Source organism: Metopolophium dirhodum, chromosome 1 (assembly GCF_019925205.1).
Source record: "Metopolophium dirhodum isolate CAU chromosome 1, ASM1992520v1, whole genome shotgun sequence".
Taxonomy (NCBI): domain Eukaryota; kingdom Metazoa; phylum Arthropoda; class Insecta; order Hemiptera; family Aphididae; genus Metopolophium; species Metopolophium dirhodum.
In genome coordinates this window covers 130,555,165-130,576,179 of record NC_083560.1, presented here as the reverse complement: position 1 = coordinate 130,576,179, position 21,015 = coordinate 130,555,165, and the positions used below count along the sequence as shown (strand labels likewise).

Genomic DNA, 21,015 nt, shown 5'->3' with positions numbered 1-21,015 from the left:
TTGACGTACTAATTTACGGGAGGATATTAAATACCACCCAGCCAAAATGTAACTGATTGGGCTGAGGATGGCTATAATGATATCCTGGAACTTCACATGTTAGCACTTGAAGCAGAATGGAACGATGAAGTTGGTGATGAAGTTTTGAATCAACATATGGATACTAACGAAGGTAAATTACAGAAAAACTTATTTTTTTAAATATACTTTATCTTTTGTTTTATATAATATTATTATTTACAATAAACCTAATATTATTATTTTATATTTTGTTTTTAAGACGAGGAATTGAATCGACATTTGGACGAATACGAGGGTAAATTACGAAAAAACTAATTTTGTTTTATATAATAATATTTTTTTCTCTAATCCCACATATACTTATTGTGTGTATAATATGTTTAGATTGAATATTTCTTATAAAAAAATATTTTTACTTTATATAATATTATGATTAAATATTCCTTATAAAAAAAAAAAATTTTTACTTTATATAATATTATGATTGTATGTTTCTTGTAAAAATATATTTTTATTTTATATAATGAATGTAAAAGGTGATATTATTATGGTTAAACCCATGCTCACACACGTGTGATTTGTGTTAATTGAGTGAAAATAACGCTGAGAGTATAAGTGGTCATGTAGCCTAGTGGGTTAAAGCGTGATCGTTATTAGATGGGGGTCGAGGGTTCGAAAACCCGATCAATTATTTTGTAGTTCTTTTCCCGTCGTATAGATAATTGTACACGTCTTGCGCGGATATATTATTTGATAAGTGATAATATGATAAGTGATTACACGTTAAGTGATAACGGTAATATATATCTCGCACACGTACGCGGCCGGGCGGCAGGCTCAGCGGCTCGGCAAGGATCAGGGATCAGGTCCATTGTATGTTTGAATTGTCTATTTTATACTACTAAAATGTTATCTTACTTATTTTGTTTAGTGTTTTAGATGGCATAACCCATTTATACCATATGATTTTCTAACAGGTTTATGCACAATATTTATTTATTATAACATACAGTGTAAATTTCTCTGTTATTATTATCTAAGGTTTGTCAATGATTTTAATGGAAGTCAACGATATTTATTCAATTAATATGAGTTTGTGTGCCTATTCTGTGATTTTTGTATTTATAGCGCAGTTTTCCTTATTTATAATGCAACGATTTTTGGTACATATTTTAACGTGCATGAATCATGAAATTGGCCAATCGTATAAATTATCCATATAATTCTAAATTATTATTTCATAACAATCATAACGCGTGAATATATACAATACATACCTTATTGTTATTAGAAGTCTTTCTTCGACTCCGCCACATTTTCTAAAATGAGTGTCTTTTCGGCTGATGACCGGTCCAAGCAAGTTGCAAAGTTCTGAAAAACTTTCTTAACTCATTCTGTAGAATGACTGAAAACGCTCCGGATGTAATAATAGTTCTCTCGACAACATACGCAACATACGAATTTCTGTTGATATTATTTGTTATGTACGGATGGATCCATAATTTCCGTTTTTTTTTTTACTTTTTAAATAAGACCACATCACTATCACACTATCATCTGAACTATAGAAGGTACTAATAATAGAAGGTATTTTGAATTAAAATTGGTAATAAATTTAAAAGTTGATGGTAAGGTACTTAATAATAAAAAAGTAACAACTTCAGTTGCTTATTACTAGTATACCTAACTACATTTATAATGCACTTTTATGAACTATATTAATCAATTATAGTTTTTTAAATTCAGAGTTTAATTAAAAATACAATACTTGAGATAAAAAAATGTCACATACTACATACTAAAAGTCCCCATTGATAGGACTGCAGCTTTTTTTTTATAAGCTCATGAAAGTTTAAAAATATTAGTTTTTTTGAATATCTCAAAAAATATTACAAATATCAAAAATAGTTTCAAATAAAAGTTATTTATTAGACAATTTACAGCCCGGAAAAGACATAAGTAGATGAAAATCACCAAGTCGAACAATGACGTTTGAAAGTTCTTTGCCATGAGTATGAACAATATCTTTTGCTTTCATGTACAATGGCAAATCGAAAGTAACAAACGTAGTCTTTTGATTAATTTCGTTTGATTTTGTTATTGCAAAATGAAGTACTGTTGAAATTGCATCATAACTATGAGCGGGTAAATCTACAAAAGTTAAAAATATTATTTGCGAAAGTGAATAGTCTATTGGGGAAAGCTGACATATATTTTCCATGTATCCATTCCAACTACTTAAATTGTTTATTTTCAAATATTTTCCACAAGCCCATAGAACGTCAATAGGTTAGAGGTGTTGCTTAGTTCTTTGAAATGTAGTGAACTGCTTAAGATCTCGAATTTCAATATTCTTTAACCCATTTCCGATACCCTTTTCATAATAGTAGTTGGGCACTTGACCATACTTACTAATATTTTTAGCCGATGGAAGTGTTTTACAATAAGTAAAGGCTCTTCTGGAATAACTGATGTAGCTAGTGTAGCACAGCATATAACACCCATTATATGTGTAGTATTTAAACCATCGATAGTGCACGAGTTAAAATCAGCATTGTCAAATACAAATTGGCTAAAAGAATTTTCTAAAACCCGAGTTTGTGGGTAAATGTTATGTTATTATAATTGAATCGTTTACCTTTAGTTTGTAGAACACATAAATATATTTAACACGTTGAGTGCTGACGTCGACATATCGTATTAGTACTATGCGGCGAACGTCGACGCATCGTCGACATCCTATATATTACTTTCTGACCTCTCCCAATAAAACTTGCCTACAACAAGCCATTTTTGCTTGAGCCTCCGCACAGATAAGAGGTTGAAGTTGTTTAATTCGCTGTGGTTCGAGATTCCGAGAATTTTGTACTATTTGTTAGCTACTTTTTTGCCTAACGCGGCAACACTGTCGGACGGCCCTTCCAGACCGTCTCCGAGCAGTGAGTACTATTGCTCCTTCTGTTTCGCCGTTTGTGCCCGCGCGCCGAACTGCCGTTAATTATAAAGCTATTTATTATAAGTCGTTATGTGATGATTTAATGTTTCTTTAAACTTAATAAACCGTAATCGTTAATAAATTAGCCAAGTGTTGAACTGTTTCTATATCCTGTCACACCCTTTACTATTATTTCTTTCAATTCAGAGGTGGGATACGACTCTTCCTTGGTAAGAGTCTATCCACCCGTTGTTTTTCGCGTGCTCGCCACGATCGTTTTTTTTTGTTTAGTGCCGTCATTATAGTGCGTTCGCCGTTACCCTACGATCGCCCCGTAACTCATTTCACGAGTGTAATCGCGTTTCCATAGAAAATATCGACGACAACATTTCGTTCGAGGTTAACGCTTCAGTGTTCTGTGTGCCGCGGGGTTTTCCCCGAAACGTGTTGTGCGTGATCACGTCCGTTGGTTATCGGGCTGTCTGGCAACCCCGGTTACTACCGACCCGATAATGGGTAATCGTTCCGCGATTACCACGGTATCAGTCGCCGTTATCTTTATCAGCATGTACCATTTGTTTTGTTCACGCTCACCGTAATCTTAATCGTGACTCGTCATAGATTTGATATTTGAATCGTCATGGGCGACGAGACAAGTCCGCCGTCGACGAACGACCAAAAGGCTCCGAAATAATCCGATTTATTTAATGCCGTTACTGAGCTACGCGATAAACTCAGCCGTCTCGAATCTTCGTGTCCTAAAACCGAAACCGTATCGGCGCCGACCGTCGATTACCGAATCCTCCCGGACGTAGGGACCGCGATTTGGACCTTTACTGGCCACGAGTCCAGCGCGCAGGCTGAGGACTGGGTCAGTTCCGTGGACGGGCTAGCTCAGGTAAACCAGTGGCCTTTGCGTCACCGGTTGTTGTACGTCCGCTCGCACATCTCCAGTGCCGCACGTAGTTGGTATCTGATGCAGGACTTCCACGCGTGGGAAGACTTCCTCAAAGGCTTCCGAAAAGCATTCGTACGAACCTTACGAAAGGCTGATTTGTGGCGTGAACTGGAAGCCCGCATCCAAGCACCGGGTGAACCAACGATCGACTATTTCTACGCAAAAGTTGGATTGTGCCGTTCGTTGGACCTGACATTTGGCGAAACGCGCGATTTTGTATTAGAAGGCCTCAGATCCCAACAACAGTCTGACTGGGTTCGGACGACGTCAGACCGATATCGACGAAATTTTAGGCGACATACGCGAATGGGAGCGCATGCGTAATCAACGCAACGAGAAGTTCGACTCAGCAAACACGTCGGCTGCCAAACTACGACAGCCGAAATCGAAACCTCCTGCCGAACCGACAAACTACGTGTCAAACAAAGTCATCGCCTCACACCCGAAAACGTCGACCGACACGACAGTCGCAACGCGTCCGCCGAGTTCAGAAGCGACGTCGAGTCAAGCCACTTTCTATTGTTACAACTGCCGTGGTCCGGGGCATATTTCACGAGATTGCCCAAAACCGAAACGCCCGATGAAGTGCACAAACTGCAATTCGAACCGACATACAGTTAAACGTTGCCCGACCGTCGCCACCGACGACTCCGTCACCACTCCTGCCGCGGACCAAGCGTATCGTCCTGACGCGACAATCACGAGTGGGACATCGAAAAATCCCTTTATCAAAACCGTATATGTTAATGGCCGACCCGTTGACGGGCTGATTGACACGGGAAGTTCGGCAGTGTTGATTCGATCCTCGATTGCCCGTGAGTGCGGACTGATCGTACAGGACACCTTGTGCCCGCTCTTCACCGTGGGGAACGCCAACGCGCCAAGTACCATGACAATTGGTGAAGGTGAAGCCGATGTCACTATCGACAACGTGCTGGCCGCCGACTATACGCTAAAGGTTGTATCAGATAACTTGCTACCCGTTGACGTGTTGGTCGGTGGTACGTGGCTCGACCTACCACACGTCAACTACTATAAGCAAGCCGGGGAAATTGTATTCAAGACTACCAGCTGTGTACCAGCTGACGTACTAGCCGAGACACGCTCCGAAAACATTTTTGTTGCCGAATCAGAACCGGTCCGCCCGCCGAAAGAAACCATAACCGCCGACGACGTCGCGTTCGGTGCCGATGTGACCGATGTCCAACCAGAATCACTGATTGGATTACTTAACGAACACCGCGACGTTTTCGCCAAAAACATCATGGAGCTTGGCTGCACGAACGCTATCTCTATGGATATCTCCGAGACACCGGGCAGTACACCGGTAAGTTGTAAGCCGTATCGTACGTCCCCTACCGATCGCCGTATAATTGCTGACATGTTATGCGACTGGAGAGCGGCTGGTATAATAACGGATTCGTCATTCCCGTACGCTAGTCCCGTACTCCTTGTGAACAAGCATCGGCGTAACTAGGGGGGCTAGGGGGGCCTTAGCCTCCCTGCAGTTGTATTTAGCCCCCCTAGAAGGTTTTACATTTTAGCCTCAAATTGAGCCTGTAGCTAAAACCCAAATCCGAAAAAATAAGAAAAAAAATGTTTAAAATAACTCATAATAGTCATAATACTCATAATTAATAAATATTTTATACATATTGATATTGTTTTATTGTGGATGTACCAAAAACAAATTTATAAGTAATTGGTTATGTCCATGAATTTGACCCACCCACTTTCTATGATAAGACCCAAACCAATACCAAAAGTTAGCAAATAGTTAGCAAATAATAGCAAATTTACTATAGAAGTTAGCAAATCATTATTGAGGCAGTTATAAGCATTATTTATTTGGGTGGGCCAAGTTCAGGTAACCCACCCACTTTGTCCGATCGTCTCCAAACAAACGCCGGTAGTTAGCAAACAGTTAGCAAATAATAGCAAATCAATTTTTGAAGTTAGCAAATCAAAATTCTATTTTTGGCCGATTTTAGAAAAAAAAATTCCAGCCCACCCGCTTTGTCCGATCGTCTCCAAACAAACGCTGGTAGTTAGCAAACAGTTAGCAAATAATAGAAAATCGATTTTTGAAGTTAGCAAATCAAAATTCTATTTTTGGCCGATTTTTGAAAAAAAATTCCAGCCCACCCACTTTGTCCGATCGTCTCCAAACAAACGCCGGTAGTTAGCAAATAGTTAGCGAAATAATAGCAAATTATTAATTATTATTTTTGCATGACTCTTTTATATTATTTTTAGATTATGAATTACTATAATATCCATAATAAAACTCATATACTCATATACGATATTAGTTATTACTTATTAGGTGTAATTTTTAGTGTTTTATAAAATAGATACGTGTATGAGTATGATTTTTCGTATCCTTGGTGATATGACAACTTCTAAAATATTCTCAATCTGCTTGAGTAGCGTACATAAGCCTTTTTTATGGGTGGGGGGTTACAAAAATATTTTCATATCTACATTATATGGGATTTGACCATGTTATAAATAGTATAGTTAATACCTACATCACTTTCACGAACTTCACGCCCGTGTATTATTTGGCTGTAATAATATTATATACTAATTAGTGACATAAAGCAAATAAACGTGTTGTGTTATTTTACCACCTCAATCCAAACTAACACTACGACCGGATCATGATCAACCAGTGTTCAATCATCGTGTATGCATCACACTCTGTAGTCTGTGTTTTTTTCATACGATTAATGTCTTCTGGTATCATCACATATCGTGGTTACTGCTAATAAGATGAACACGACAAATGTAAATCTATTAACGGACTAAGATATTAATATTATACAGGATTATGGAACACAAATAATATTTGTTGGGGACTTCAGCACTTCACCACTAGTTTGGATTGAGGTGGTAAAATTACACAACACATTTACTCATACTCAAACTCATACACGTATCTATTTTATAAAACACTAAAAATTACACCTAATAAGTAATAACTAATATCGTATATGAGTATATGAGTTTTATTATGGATATTATCGTAATTCATAATCTAAAAATAATATAAAAGAGTAATGCAAAAATAATAATTAATAATTTTCTATTATTTGCTAACTGTTTGCTAACTACCGGCGTTTGTTTGGAGACGATCGGACAAAGTGGGTGGGCTGGAATTTTTTTTTCTAAAATCGGCCAAAAATAAAATTTTGATTTGCTAACTTCAAAAATTGATTTGCTATTATTTGCTAACTGTTTGCTAACTACCGGCGTTTGTTTGGAGACGATCGGACAAAGTGGGTGGGCTGGAATTTTTTTTCTAAAATCGGCCAAAAATAGAATTTTGATTTGCTAACTTCAAAAATTGATTTGCTATTATTTGCTTACTGTTTGCTAACTACCGGCGTTTGTTTGGAGACGATCGGACAAAGTGGGTGGGTTACCTGAACTTGGCCCACCCAAATAAATAATGCTTATAACTGCCTCAATAATGATTTGCTAACTTCTATAGTAAATTTGCTATTATTTGCTAACTATTTGCTAAATTTGGTATTGGTTTGGGTCTTATCATAGAAAGTGGGTGGGTCAAATTCATGGACATTAATTGGTTACCTATAGTTATAGCGGAAGAAATTGTTTTGACGTATTGTATTGAGTCAATAAATACTAATGAGTAAAGTATTGTTCACATATGGCTAAATATGGTACATTAATTATTGAATGTACGACGCGGGTATGAGACTTATTATGATTGTTTATCAGTTAAAAGTTTTACACAAACTACAAAGTATTTACAGGATTGTATTATATGTCCCGAAGACCAAAACCCACTTATTATATATTTTGTTATCTTTAAATAGGTATCTACCCGTATTAGCGTATTTTTGTATAGACATATTAGTTATATACTTATATCGTACAGCAGTTACTGGTTAGTGATTATAGTACTATTATATAATATTTTCTAACAATTCTCAATTTACAAGCACTATGCGATATGCGTCTGTGCAGACTGCGAATAGGTATTACTATTTACTGGTATTAGTGTACTAGACAGTGTCTCAGTAACAACTATTTTTTTTTGCGTATATGTTAAATTTATTGAATTTACCCATTACCTATTTATTAAAATGTTCAACATATTTAAATCAAAAGCAAGTAGTGCTAAGAAAAATAATAATGATGCACCAAAAAACCAATCATCAATGAAAGTCTTACCAGATATACAAACAATTGAGGTAATACGATTTACGTAATTACCTATTTATTAGTTATAGGATAATTATTATTTGATATTTCTGTTTAAATTTTATTTTAAATTTTAATTATTGAACTGTAGGTTCTTGGTTATAATCAAAAACAAGTTGCTGAATCAACAAAATCAGAAAGTGAGACCTAACCTTTAAATATTAATTCAAAAATTATTAAAGATAGTAATAATGTGAGCGATTTGGGAAGCAAAGAAACTGGTCCTGTAAAACCGATTTTAGATGTGAGTTGTAATAATTTACCAATATTCTATTAATTAAGACCATAATGTTTGTAATTATAAAATAAAAATAGAGGTATTTGTTAACTATTTAATACCTAATTAAAATACTTTAAGTTCACTAATTTTTACATTACCTATACAGAATATTTCTTTTAAATACCCAAATCAAAAACTTTAAAGCCTATTATTTTGTATGTAGATTTATCTTTAATGTAGGTACCTATATAATATTATTATAATACAGTAACTACTAACTATACAGAAATTACCTATGTTGTATTATTATTACAAATTATTAATTACTATCTATTATATTTAGGTTTATCCTATGACAGTAGCTGGAAAACAAAACAGATCTTTTAGTGCAAAATATTTAAAAGAATACTCTTGGCTCGAGTACAGCTTAGAAAAAAATGCTGCATTTTGTTTTTGCTGCCGAAATTTTGGTTGCCGTGATGTTGATAAAGTATTTACAAAAACTGGCTTTACAAATTGGAAAAAGGTGTTAACAAATTAAATATGCAGCTGTATTTTAGTTCTAAAAATATATTATATATAAACAACAAACATATAAATGTCAACTGATGCAGTGATGTGTATGGTGAATCTAGTGAATCTAGTATCTAATAACTTTTAATTTTTTAATTAACAAATATTTTTAATAATTTTATTTATCAATTAGATGGGAGGTGCAAATTCAAACATTTCAAAACTAAAAGCACATGCTGCTACTAAACAGCATTTCTAGAATGTCAGGTTACAAGAACAGTCAGTGTGGTTGCTGGATGTGTTAGTTCTCAAATATCAATTGCTCATCAACAATTTGTTGAAAATAATAGGAATTATTTAAAAAAACTTATTAACATTGCACTGTTTTTGGCTCGCCAAGGGATTGCGTTTCGTGGACACAAAGAAGACACAAACTCACCTAATCAAGGTACCTATCTAATTAATACAAATATCTATCATATAAATTTTAAAAACTGACTTTTTCCTTTTGATTTTTAATGTTTTAATTGTAATACTGGTATTTAGGAAATTTTATTGAAATGTGTAAATTATTTTCCAACCACAATCCAGAGTTTAAAACATTATTTAACTGTTCAATAAATTACACTAGTCCGTTAATACAAAACGAACTTATTAGCTTATGTGCGAATAATGTTCAAAGTATGATAATGTCTGAAGTTAAGGATGCTGGATGTTTTTCTATTATGTGTGATGAAGCAAGGTAATTAAAATATTAATACAGACTATACAATGTTTCTATTTATTTATAAATAAAGAATGTATAAAAATAATGAAGTAATTTTTCAAAGGTGTCATAAGCAAGAGCAAATGTCTATCTGTATTAGATACACAAAAGATTTTGAAATTCTTGAACGTTTTCTGGGCTTTGTAAATGTATCACAGAGCCAAACTGCCGCTTCATTATTAAGTTTTATTTTATCTTTCTTGAAAGAATTAAACTTAGATAATATTCCTATCGTTGCTCTATGATGGGGCCAGTGTGATGTCTGGTTGTAGAGGAGGTGTGCAAACATTACTTAAAGGACCATGAAACAAAAAAAAAATGATTTTTTTTTTTATACCTTTATATAATATTAGAAATGAAAACTAAATTATTCGTCTTTTCAAAAAAATTATCCGATCACTCCTTCTGTGTCAAATAGCGATCGTACGTATACGCGTGACGTCACTGGTGCGCACAGATTTGTGCCGCCGTATTATTTCACGCGGTATTTTACATGGCGTTTTATAAACACTTATTTAAAATGAAAACTACTACTCCTAAAATGTCGAAAAAAATATTAAGTATTAAGTTAACATTTATTGAAATATATTAATGCATTATTACAATGAGTATTTGAGTTTTACAGTTTACATTTAGTATAGACAGAATATTATAAATTTAAAATGGTGTACTATATTTCAACAATTAAAATATTTAAAAATGCTTAACTATTAATTTATATTTTTAGAATCTTGTGAATTTTTTTTTCATTAAATCGTTGTAACTAGGTTTTGGTTGAAGAACTATATTGTTAGGTACCGCGGGTAAACTGAATTTTTCTGATATTGTTGAATTATTTTCTTTCATATGAACATGGACTTTTTCATAATATTTTCGCGCCACTCATCAGTTTTATTTAATTCATATTTTTTTTTATATGACATATCTACTGGCTGGTTTGGAAAATACTATTTTCTCTCCGACTTCCTTTTTATTTACATTGTTATTATGATCTAGTATAGCAATGATACTTCTCATATACATACCTTTGTATTTTAAGTATATACGTTTTGGCATATATTTTAATCGTAAATTGTGATACGACTCCAATCTACCAGTATGTACAAAATGAGTAGCATGTGTCAAATCCTTTAAAAAGTCTTTTGTCATGATAATTTTTTTCAAAGCGTAATATGATTCGCTTTCTGGGTCTATCCACATTTTATTTCGTATTTCATTTTCATTTAATTTTTCATTCTCGCATCTCTTTTTTTCACCATTATCTTCCCACTCATGCTCATTTGATATGTGTTTTAATATAGATGTAAATTTATCAATGAGTTTTTCTTCATCTCCTACACTTGTCTGTGCTGACCACCAAATATGATTGTTAATTGACGATTTCCATAAAAAAGTATCAGGATATTTCTTTTCGAGTGGTTTTAATCTTTTCATTAAACTCTTACTTAAATGCCAAATATCGAATTCATGTTTAATATCTGGATGCTGTGTACGGATAAATGCACGTATACATTTATGTCTATCTGTTAAAAATAACTCGATTTTACAATTACTTCTATTAGTTATATCCATTAGTAATTGTTCACAGGCTTGCCTTTCTAAATCGCCTTTAAATTGACCCTCTAGCCTCTAATTATAATATCTAATAGCAACTGCGAATGACGACTGAAGAATGACAAATGACAATTAATAATATCCTATAGATCCTAGTTTGTTATTCATGTTATTAAAATGGAATCATGTAATACGATATAAATAACTTTTAATGTCAATAATATTAAATGATAATGATATTATATCGTTACAGAAATTAATTCAGTCTTATATTTTGTATATTTTAATGCACCATATAAATATCTACTGCGTACAATAATACGGCGGCACAAATCCGTGCGCACCAGTGACGTCACGCGTATACGTACGATCGCTATTTGACACAGAAGGAATGACGCGGAGTCACCGCCGCCGTGACCGGTCGGCCGACAGATAAGCTTATCGGGCCTTTGGTGGTGGACACGGCGTGCAGGTGCAAACGTTGATTGTGGCGTCAACATACTCCCCCCTTGGAAGACTAAGGATCTTCCAAAATGTGTTCGAAGCGTAAACGAAGATGAATTTTTGAACAAAACATAATATATAATAAAGTAAACAAAAAAATTATACAAAATACAAAAAATACACGAAATATCAGTTTACAGGAGAGGAAAGACGTTTGCTGCGTAGGAATAAACAAAGAATTTTTTTTTTTTTTTAATTGATTGGAAGACGAGCTAACTTGACCACGGGCCTTTTGAGGGTGCCATCACTGGTACGGAGCGTTACTACCCTCACAACTTCATCTTCGCCGGGATGTACGGCTTCGACCCGTCCCATTTTCCAGAGTGTGGGTGGCAAATTTGGTGCCTGCACTAGCACAAGGTCACCAACTGTGACATTAGGTTGCGGGTGGTGCCATTTCGATCGGACTTGCAAAGATCGCAAGTATTCTGAAGACCAACGTTTCCACAACGATTGGTGAAATTGATCCAACAGCTGCCATCGGTTGAGACGGTTCATCGGAATCTGCGTCACATCGTGGTCAGGCAGCGTGACGAGAGGTGCACCTGTGAGGAAGTGACCTGGTGTTAACACTCGTAAATCATTCGGATCTGACGAAAGGGGTGTAATTGGTCGTGAGTTCAGTATGGCTTCTATTCGTTGAGTTATGGTGCACATCTCCTCAAATGTTAACAGTTGGGTGCCAATTACTCGTTTCAGGTGGGTCTTCATGGATTTAACAGCTGCCTCCCACAATCCCCCGAAGTGGGGAGCAGCCGGTGGGTTGAAATGCCACCTACACGGCACAGCATTTGAGACACTGTTTTGTGCTTCAGGATCTGACCACAACCGACGCAATTCAGATGCGGCACCTTGAAAATTGGTACCACAGTCTGAGTATATTTCCAAAGGTATTCCTCGGCGAGCAATGAAACGCTTTAATGCCGCCAGGAATGCCGAAGTTGTTAGATCAGAGACCACTTCGATGTGCACCGCTTTCACGGCCATGCAGATGAAGATCGCCACATAACATTTTGTAGAGCGGGCGTTCCGACGTTTACCTTCCTTGATCAAAAGTGGTCCTGCGTAATCTACACCGACATTAGAGAAGGGTCTCGATGGACATACTCGTGAGGAAGGAAGATCGCCCATTAACGTTTTGATGGTTGACGCTCGATGTCGTGTACAGGTAACACATTTGAAAATAATGTGACGAATAACTGATCGACCTGACACAATCCAAAATTGAGAAGACAACAAGGATGCCACAAGCTGAGGCCCAGCGTGCATACCCGTTATATGATAATATTGGATCAATAGTAGCGTTAAAGCACTTGACTTTGGAATTAACACTGGATATTTGAAGTCTTCCGGTTCGGTTGAACGGCGCAATCGTCCACCCACGCGTATGATTCCAGATGTGTCAATGAACGGGGTGAGACAAGCTATCGAACGAGGTTTAATTGACGGTGACGAAGATGAAATAAGCTTGAGTAACTGTGGAAAGTGGATGCGCTGCGTTATTTGGACTAGCGTCTGTAAAGCATCACGAAGTTCTTCATATCGAAGGAATCCTGTACACATGGGTGGATGCTCGTCACATTGATGTGTGGGCTTTCGCTGGAGTGACTTGTGATGAGCCTTGACGATGAAACGTCTCATGTAAGCAACAACACTTTTTAGCCGAGTCAACGATGAGAATTTTTCAATCCAGTCGTCGTTCGTTGTTGGTGTAACCATAACGTGCAGAGTCTCTGCCACGGTTTTCTGTTCAGGTAGTTCAGCGACGGGAATTTTTTCATACTGTGGTGATTTCCAAGTATCAGGTGACTGTTGTACGAAAGACGGACCATCCCAGTATAAACTGTGTTCTAATGCGTCGGTAGGAAGTAGGCCACGGGACACACAATCAGCTGGATTTTGCATGGATGGTACATATCGCCACTGAATCGAGGGCAGAAGTTCACCTATCTTGTTAAGCCTGTTCGTGACGAATACTTTAAATGTAACTTGCTGAGTTGTTAGCCAAGACAACACCACTGTAGAGTCGGTCCATGCATGAATCGAGGAGATGTGAGTGATTGACGATAATGCCTTTTGTACACGATACAGTGTTTGAGCTAATAGCAGTGCCCCACATAATTCCAACCTTGGAATGGAAAGTGACTCGTCCAGACGACTGTTCTTTAACGGTGCCACCTTCGACCTTGCTGTAAGTAGATGTACTGTGCCAGGTTTTGACGCATACGACAATCGCATGTAAACAACAGCTGAGTATCCTTTTTGTGATGCATCGGAAAAACCTAGTAGTTGAACGTCAGTACACTGTTCAATCGGAATATGTCTCCTGATTTTAACTTGTGAGACCGAAGGTAACTGCGTAGAGAATGAATTCCAGGAAGAAGCTAGTTCGTCGGGGATCGGTTGGTCCCATTCATAAGCATTTTTCCATAAAATCTGCATGAAGCACTTAGCCCAAAAGGTGATGGGTGATAAGGCTCCGAGTGGGTCATAGATCTTAGCTATCGCGGATAGCACTGAACGCTTCGTAGGCCGAGAGACGCAAGGATCACTATGATAACTGAATATATCATTTGCCGGGTCCCAATGTAACCCCAGAATCTTTATTGAACAATCATCCTTTGGGTCGAATGACAATTCCACAACTTGATCGTCCTTTGGGATATTTTGCAGAGCTTGTCGACAGTTACTTGCCCACTTTTTCAGCTCAAATTGACCTTGACCAAGCAAACCGATGAGCTGTTTCTGCAACGTCACCATCTGTTCGACTGAGGCAGCTCCGGCTATAATGTCATCGACGTAAGTTTGACTAGATAACACTCCTTGTACAGCTGGGTATTTGGAACCTTCGTCCAGTTCCAGTTGATGCAATACACGGATGGCTTGAAAGGGAGACGAAGACACTCCGTAAGTAACTGTCGACAAGGCATACTCTTGTATTGATTCAGATGGATCGTTGCGCCACAAAATATGCTGGTAAGAGCATTCCGCTGGTGACACCTGTATTTGTCTATACATTTTGCATATATCTGCTGTGAGCATATATACATGAAAGCGACATCGTAATAATAGATCTCCTATGTCACATTGCAATTTGGGTCCGGTAAATAACAAATTGTTTAATGATGTTCCAGAGGATGTAGTGGCAGACGCGTCAAATACGACTCTTAGTTTAATTTTTCCGTTCGTTCGTTTGACAACTGCGTGGTGTGGAATGATGTAGTTTCCTGGAGTTTGCGCGAGTTTCATGTGGCCAAGTTGTAAATACTCGTTCATAAAAGATTTATATTCCTCGTATATGATAGGATCGGCTGTTAATTTACGCTCCAAGTTATAAAATCTTGATAGTGCCATTGATCGGGAATCACCAAGAACGGAAGGATTGGTTTTAAACGGAAACGACACTGAGTAATCTCTTCGCACTTCTGTTCTTCTGTAAACGGATTAGGTAAAACCACAGGCTCCTCAACTTCTCAAAACCGGTTCAGCAATTGTTTAAGTGACGGTTCAGTTGTCAATGACAGTGAGACTTGCGATGACAAAGTGCTTGAGGCTGCCGCGGCTCCAACAATAATCCAGCCCAATGTGGTCTCGAACGCGGAAGGCAATCCTGGTGTATGGCGTACATGATAACCGTCTGTGAAAATGTGGTTGTACACGTCAGCGCCTAGTAAGAATTCAATTTGCCCTGGACGATCGAAATTCGGATCTGCGAGCTCCAGATCCATGTACTGAGTTCGTATGGATAAATCTAACACTTTCGAAGGCATCAACCCAGTAATCTTTTACAATAGAACGGGTTCACAAGTTAGCTGTCGATCTAACCGCATGTGTGGCACTATGCTGCACAAAACTACACCTTTTGCCTGGACTACGGGGCTCTGTGACAATCCGACTACGTTGATTTTACGGTTGCACCGAGTGAGACCAAGTCGTGTTGCGCACTTTGTTGTTATAGCAGATATTTGAGATCCACAATCTATTAATGCACGGACTGGGACCCACTGTCCCTGTTGGTTGTACATCCGAATAACAGCTGTGCCCAGAACACTCAAATTGCCGCTGCTAACGGTACCAACAAATGACGTGTCATCGGTGCTTGGTAGATTACCAACGGGGGCTACCGACGACGATGGAACCGCAGGTGCATTGTTAATTGAATTAGTGCCAGCCTGGCGTTTTCGCGATTCGAAGTGCAGTAACGAATGATGTTTTCCGGAACAGGTTCGACACGAATACTTCGACGGACATGTGGAAACCGCATGGGAACCACTGAGACAATTTGAACACATGTTATTGGACTTTACCAGCTGGAATCGTGCTGATGTAGTTAGTCCCTTAAACTTCTCACATTTGTATATATAGTGTGTCCCTTGGCACGCATAGCAGTGAGGCTCGTGATCCTTGGTTGAGGCCAGTAACGATGATCTTGAAATTACAGGCTTTCGGCGCGTGAAAGCTGCAGGTTTTCTTTCGGCGTCTGACATCGAACTATTTTGTAGGATTTTGCACCGAGATTGTATGAATATTAATAAATCATTTAGAGTGGGAAGATCATGTGTGCCCCGATCAGCCTCGAAGAGACGCTTCGTTGAACTATCCAGGACGTGCGACGCTATATAGAATAATAGAAAACCGGACAGATCATGCACACCTAAAGCGTTGATCGCTGCTGTGTTCTCTTTGAATACATCTAAAAAGTTATTTAGATCAGGTAACGATTCATTTTTTATGGGAGAAAATCCGAATAACTTGTCCAAGTGCGCATGAAGTATAAGACGCGTACTGTCAAATCGATCATGCAGTGCGTTCCAGGCAACTACGTAATTGGGACCAGTAAGAGGGACCGAACGTACCACAGTACTCGCAGCTCCGGAGACTGAAGCAATTAAATAATGAAATCGCTCAACACTGTTAAGATCTGAATTTTCGTGGACAAGCGATGTGAATGTGTCACGATAAGACCGCCAATTAATTATGTCACCATTAAAGTGCGGTAACTCAATTTTTGGTAAATTAATGTGAGAACCTGATCTGATTACCGTATCCAATTTACAACCGGCCACCGCACCCGCCACGGCTTGTATGGAATAGTATTGATCGGTGACAACATTTTCAATGACACTATGTTCCCGTATGAACTCCTCAATCCGCCCTAGCTCTACCATTTGATCCATAACGTCCTCCTGGTCGAGGCGAAAATCTGACATGAGTGTTTCCAAATCCCGTTTACGTGCATCGAACATAGGTTTAATTGACGGATCAGACTCAACTGTCTTCGATAAGTTGAACAAGATTAACATCTGATTAACATGCTTATCTTGTTTAACAATAGCGCGCTGTAAGGATCGCTCAACCCGTTCCTTATCTTGTTGATCTGTTGGCGCCATCGCACAATATTAATACCGTGTAAAAAAAAAGACAACGTTAATATGACGTATCTAGATGGCCACCACGCACGCTACCATACAACAATACAATAAATAGACTCGAGAACAGCTATGAACACCTAGATGATGACTAAAATTCACTTGTTTTATCGAATGGTTAAGTAAATTAATTAAAGTGGACTGTATTTTCGATATCCGGTTCGAAGGACCAAATGTTGCGGCTGGTACGCCCGACAAATTATTATTGCTCAGGAAGTTACCAACACTATAGGAATATCAATGAGATAATTAAAAAAAAAGGAATGAAGATATAAAATATATAATAATACGTAAATAATATTCGATAATAATTATAATAATACAAATGACGCCTTAACCTATGTTAGTACCCTTAACTCAGGCGTTCACAGACGATCCACCGTAATAATTACAGCACATATAAAATATAGACAATTCAATAATATGTATAATAATAAGGTAAACAATAATAACGATACTACGATATCACGGTACGACCTGACGCTGGTGATATGGCACCGCGGCGGAACAGCTGGTTTATGACGACGGAGTGATATCACGTGTATGTGCGTGTGTGCCAATGATAATATTATATAATATTTGAACGGCTGGCTCGCGCTGCGCTTTCGCGGACGGGCGACAATGATGAGCCGTAAAAAACGCTTAGGTAAAGGTAATGCATTCGCACTGCGACGATGGACGGGCGATAATGCATAAACCGAGCGAATTTCAGTCGTGCGGCGAAAAGTCGGACTGACGACGGTTGCATGCGTATTACAATATTACATGCGTACGAATCACGGTCGTACGAGCAGCCGACCGCGACACACTCGTTGGGGCAACCACACCGGTACTGGAGAAGCGTACGCGGAGTCACTGCCGCCGTGACCGGTCGGCCGACAGATAAGCTTATCGGGCCTTTGGTGGTGGACACGGCGTGCAGGTGCAAACGTTGATTGTGGCGTCAACAGAAGGAGTGATTGGATAATTTTTTTGAAAAGACGAACAATTAAGTTTTCATTTCTAATATTATATAAAGGTATAAAAAAAAATCATTTTTTTTGTTTCATGGTCCTTTAAGAAGTATCATCCTAGTGCGGTATTCATTGTATGGCCCACAGGCTAAACTTAGTGGTGGTTGATATGTGTAAAAATGTGAAGGTATGTACTATTATATGTAGGTATCATCTATTTATGTATATATTATAAAATTTAAAATATTTTATGATTATAGTACAGTAAAAACGTTTTCAATGCTTTAGAAGCAATTTATATACATTTTTCTATGCCTACTATGAATAAAAAACTTCAAGACATGCAAGTCAAACTAAAAATGAATCTTGTAACATTATCAAGTATTAGTGATACACGTTGGGTATGTAGGCATAAAAATTGTAAAGCTGTTATTGAAAACTTCAAATTAATTGTAGATGTTTTACAAGAAGAGGTAGAAGAAAATAATGATCGAGATGTTAGTCGAGCTATTGGTAAATATTAGATTTCTGGTTATAAATTATGACATACCTATGTTAAAAATTGTATATTATATATTTTTATAGGAATATTGGCCATGATGTTGAAAGGAGAATTTGTTGTATATTTACATATCATGAATTATGTATTAAGTATCATTCAAATTTTGAGTTGTAAATTACAAATGAAAAATTAAACATTAGGAAAAGCTGCTAATACTGTTATTAGAGTAATTAACACATTTGAAGATAGCAGAAATTCAGAAAGTTTTTCAGATCTTTGGGAAGAAATTGAAAACTTTTCAATAGAAAACTGTATAGATTTGCAAATTCCTACTAGACGTATGTTATTGTTTACCCCGTATCACTAATTTAACTAAAGTTTAAAAGTTATGCAATTATAAATACTATTATTTAATTTTTTCAGTGTCCAAGAGAAAGAGAAGAGAGGTAACACAACTAAATGATTATGTGGTGAGCACCACAACAAGTGCTATTGATCAGAACTTTCAACAAAATAGTGAAATTACTTCAATTGATTTTTGGAAAGTTCATGCATTTTTCCCTATACTTGATAATTTAATAGTCAATATAAAATCCAGATTTTCAACACAAAGCTTAGAATTAGCCCAGTCAGTTGAAAGCTTTTTAGAACTTGATTATGAAAAAAGTTCCTATTTTATTAATAATTATAAGGTAATTAAATAGCAGCCAACTAATATAAAAATAATTTGACACATAATCGGTGGAGTATTTTTTATATTTTTACATTTAAATAATACTTTGACCTAAACATAGTTCTTTTGATTTTTGGTCTAGTCTTTATTTAATATAGATGAAGATGCATTAAAGTGTGAACTAAAAGTAGCAAAAAGGTGTTTGATAAATGCTCAAAATTCAGACAAATCCATAAGCGGTATGAATGTTGAAGAAAAAACACAATCTCAACTGTTAAAATCAGTTGTATAACAAGAAGTTTATCCAAATGTTTATTTATTATTAAAGACTGCATTTGCTATACCCATAAGCTCAGATACGTGTGAGCGATCTTTTTCTTGTATGAGGAGAATTAAGTCATACATTAGGTCAACTATGATCCAAAACAGATTTAGTGATCTGGCTATACTTAATATAGAAAGAGAACTATCTAATGTAAAAAACGATGATGATATTTTAAAACTATTTTCATCAAAATATAGGCGTATACAGTTATAAATTATAATGTAAATTTGTTTTTATTGACTAGGTTATACTTTGATTCTATGGTTTATTTTAAATTTTGATTTTAGAGGAATCTTGTGATTACTAAATGCTAGGGATGCTTAGAGGGGGGGGGGGTGTGGGGGGCAAAGCCCCCCACAAATTATCTTGGACTTGGGTTTTATAGGACTCTAGCCCCTGTAGCTATTAAATCCTAGTTACGCCCATGTGAACAAGTCTTCGGGTGAAAAGCGTCTCTGTGTCGATTATCGACGACTTAATCAACAGACCATGGATCAACCATACCCGATGCCCGATGTCGATACACAACTCAGTGCTCTGTCGCACGGTGTGATCTTCACGACCCTCGACCTCGCGAATGGATTTTTGCAAATACCACTCACCCCCACTGCCAAGGAGAAGATAGCGTTCGTTACTGATGAGACCACAGCGAAGTTCGAACGCATGCCTTTCGGCCTGAAGGGCGCACCCAGGACGTTTCAAAAATTAATGGGAATAGTATTTAATGACTTGAAAAGCGAAGGCGTGGTTGGTACCTACCTGGACGACATTATACTGTCAGCGAAAAACTGGGACCGCATGATGATCGACCTGCGCCGAGTCCTAAGTGCTTTACGCGCCGCGTATCTTACGCTCAAACCGGCAAAATGCATGTTCGGCGCTCGCGAGCTAGACTATCTGGAACATCGTATTTCGGAAAGAATGGTCAAGCCGGAACGAAAAGCGCACGCAATTGCTGAATTCCCGCGCCCGCGCGACGCACATGAAGTACGCCGATTTCTGGGGCTGGCGGGCTATTTCAGACGCTTCGTCGTGAGCTACGCGGAGATTTCTGCCCCGCTTACACATCTGACTGGTAAAGACGTACCGTTTATTTGGTCTAATGAACAGGAATCTGCATTCGTTAGATTACGCGAAGTCCTATGCGACGAACCTGTCGTACGAATGTACGACCCGAAAGCCGCCGTTACGCAAATTCACACCGACGCCAGTGAGCACGCATTGTCCGGAATATTACTACAGGGTGAATCAGCAACATATGGTCTACGCCGTGAGCAAAAGAACGATGACCACGGAATCGAAGTACCATTCGTCACGTTTAGAGTTACTCGTAATAATTTGGACTCTGAATCGCCTACGACCTTTTCTCTTGGGTATCAAATTCACGTTACTTACGGACTACCAAGCCCTGGTGTACCTGAACTTGCAT

The 21,015-nt window shown here is 37.5% G+C and overlaps 3 protein-coding genes across 3 annotated transcripts; all 3 read right to left on the bottom strand.

The window, feature by feature from the left end:
- Window positions 1-10,558: 10,558 nt before the first annotated feature.
- On the bottom strand, window positions 10,559-11,218 carry LOC132953753 (uncharacterized). Its single transcript, XM_061026107.1, has one exon. The coding sequence runs from the start codon at window positions 11,216-11,218 to the stop codon at window positions 10,559-10,561; it is 660 nt and encodes a 219-aa protein (XP_060882090.1).
- Window positions 11,219-11,896: 678 nt separating this feature from the next.
- LOC132953752 (uncharacterized) lies at window positions 11,897-15,058 on the bottom strand. The gene has a single exon (XM_061026106.1). The coding sequence runs from the start codon at window positions 15,056-15,058 to the stop codon at window positions 11,897-11,899; it is 3,162 nt and encodes a 1,053-aa protein (XP_060882089.1).
- Window positions 15,059-15,489: 431 nt separating this feature from the next.
- LOC132953751 (uncharacterized) lies at window positions 15,490-17,094 on the bottom strand. The gene has a single exon (XM_061026105.1). It carries the CDS (start codon window positions 17,092-17,094, stop codon window positions 15,490-15,492), a length of 1,605 nt encoding a protein of 534 aa, XP_060882088.1.
- Window positions 17,095-21,015: the final 3,921 nt, after the last annotated feature.

What these genes read in the sequence shown, in the direction of transcription:
- LOC132953753 (XM_061026107.1), bottom strand. Translation starts at nt 11,218, where the DNA reads ATGGATATAACTAATAGAAGTAATTGTAAAATCGAGTTATTTTTAACA.
- LOC132953752 (XM_061026106.1), bottom strand. Translation starts at nt 15,058, where the DNA reads ATGGCACTATCAAGATTTTATAACTTGGAGCGTAAATTAACAGCCGAT.
- LOC132953751 (XM_061026105.1), bottom strand. Translation starts at nt 17,094, where the DNA reads ATGGCGCCAACAGATCAACAAGATAAGGAACGGGTTGAGCGATCCTTA.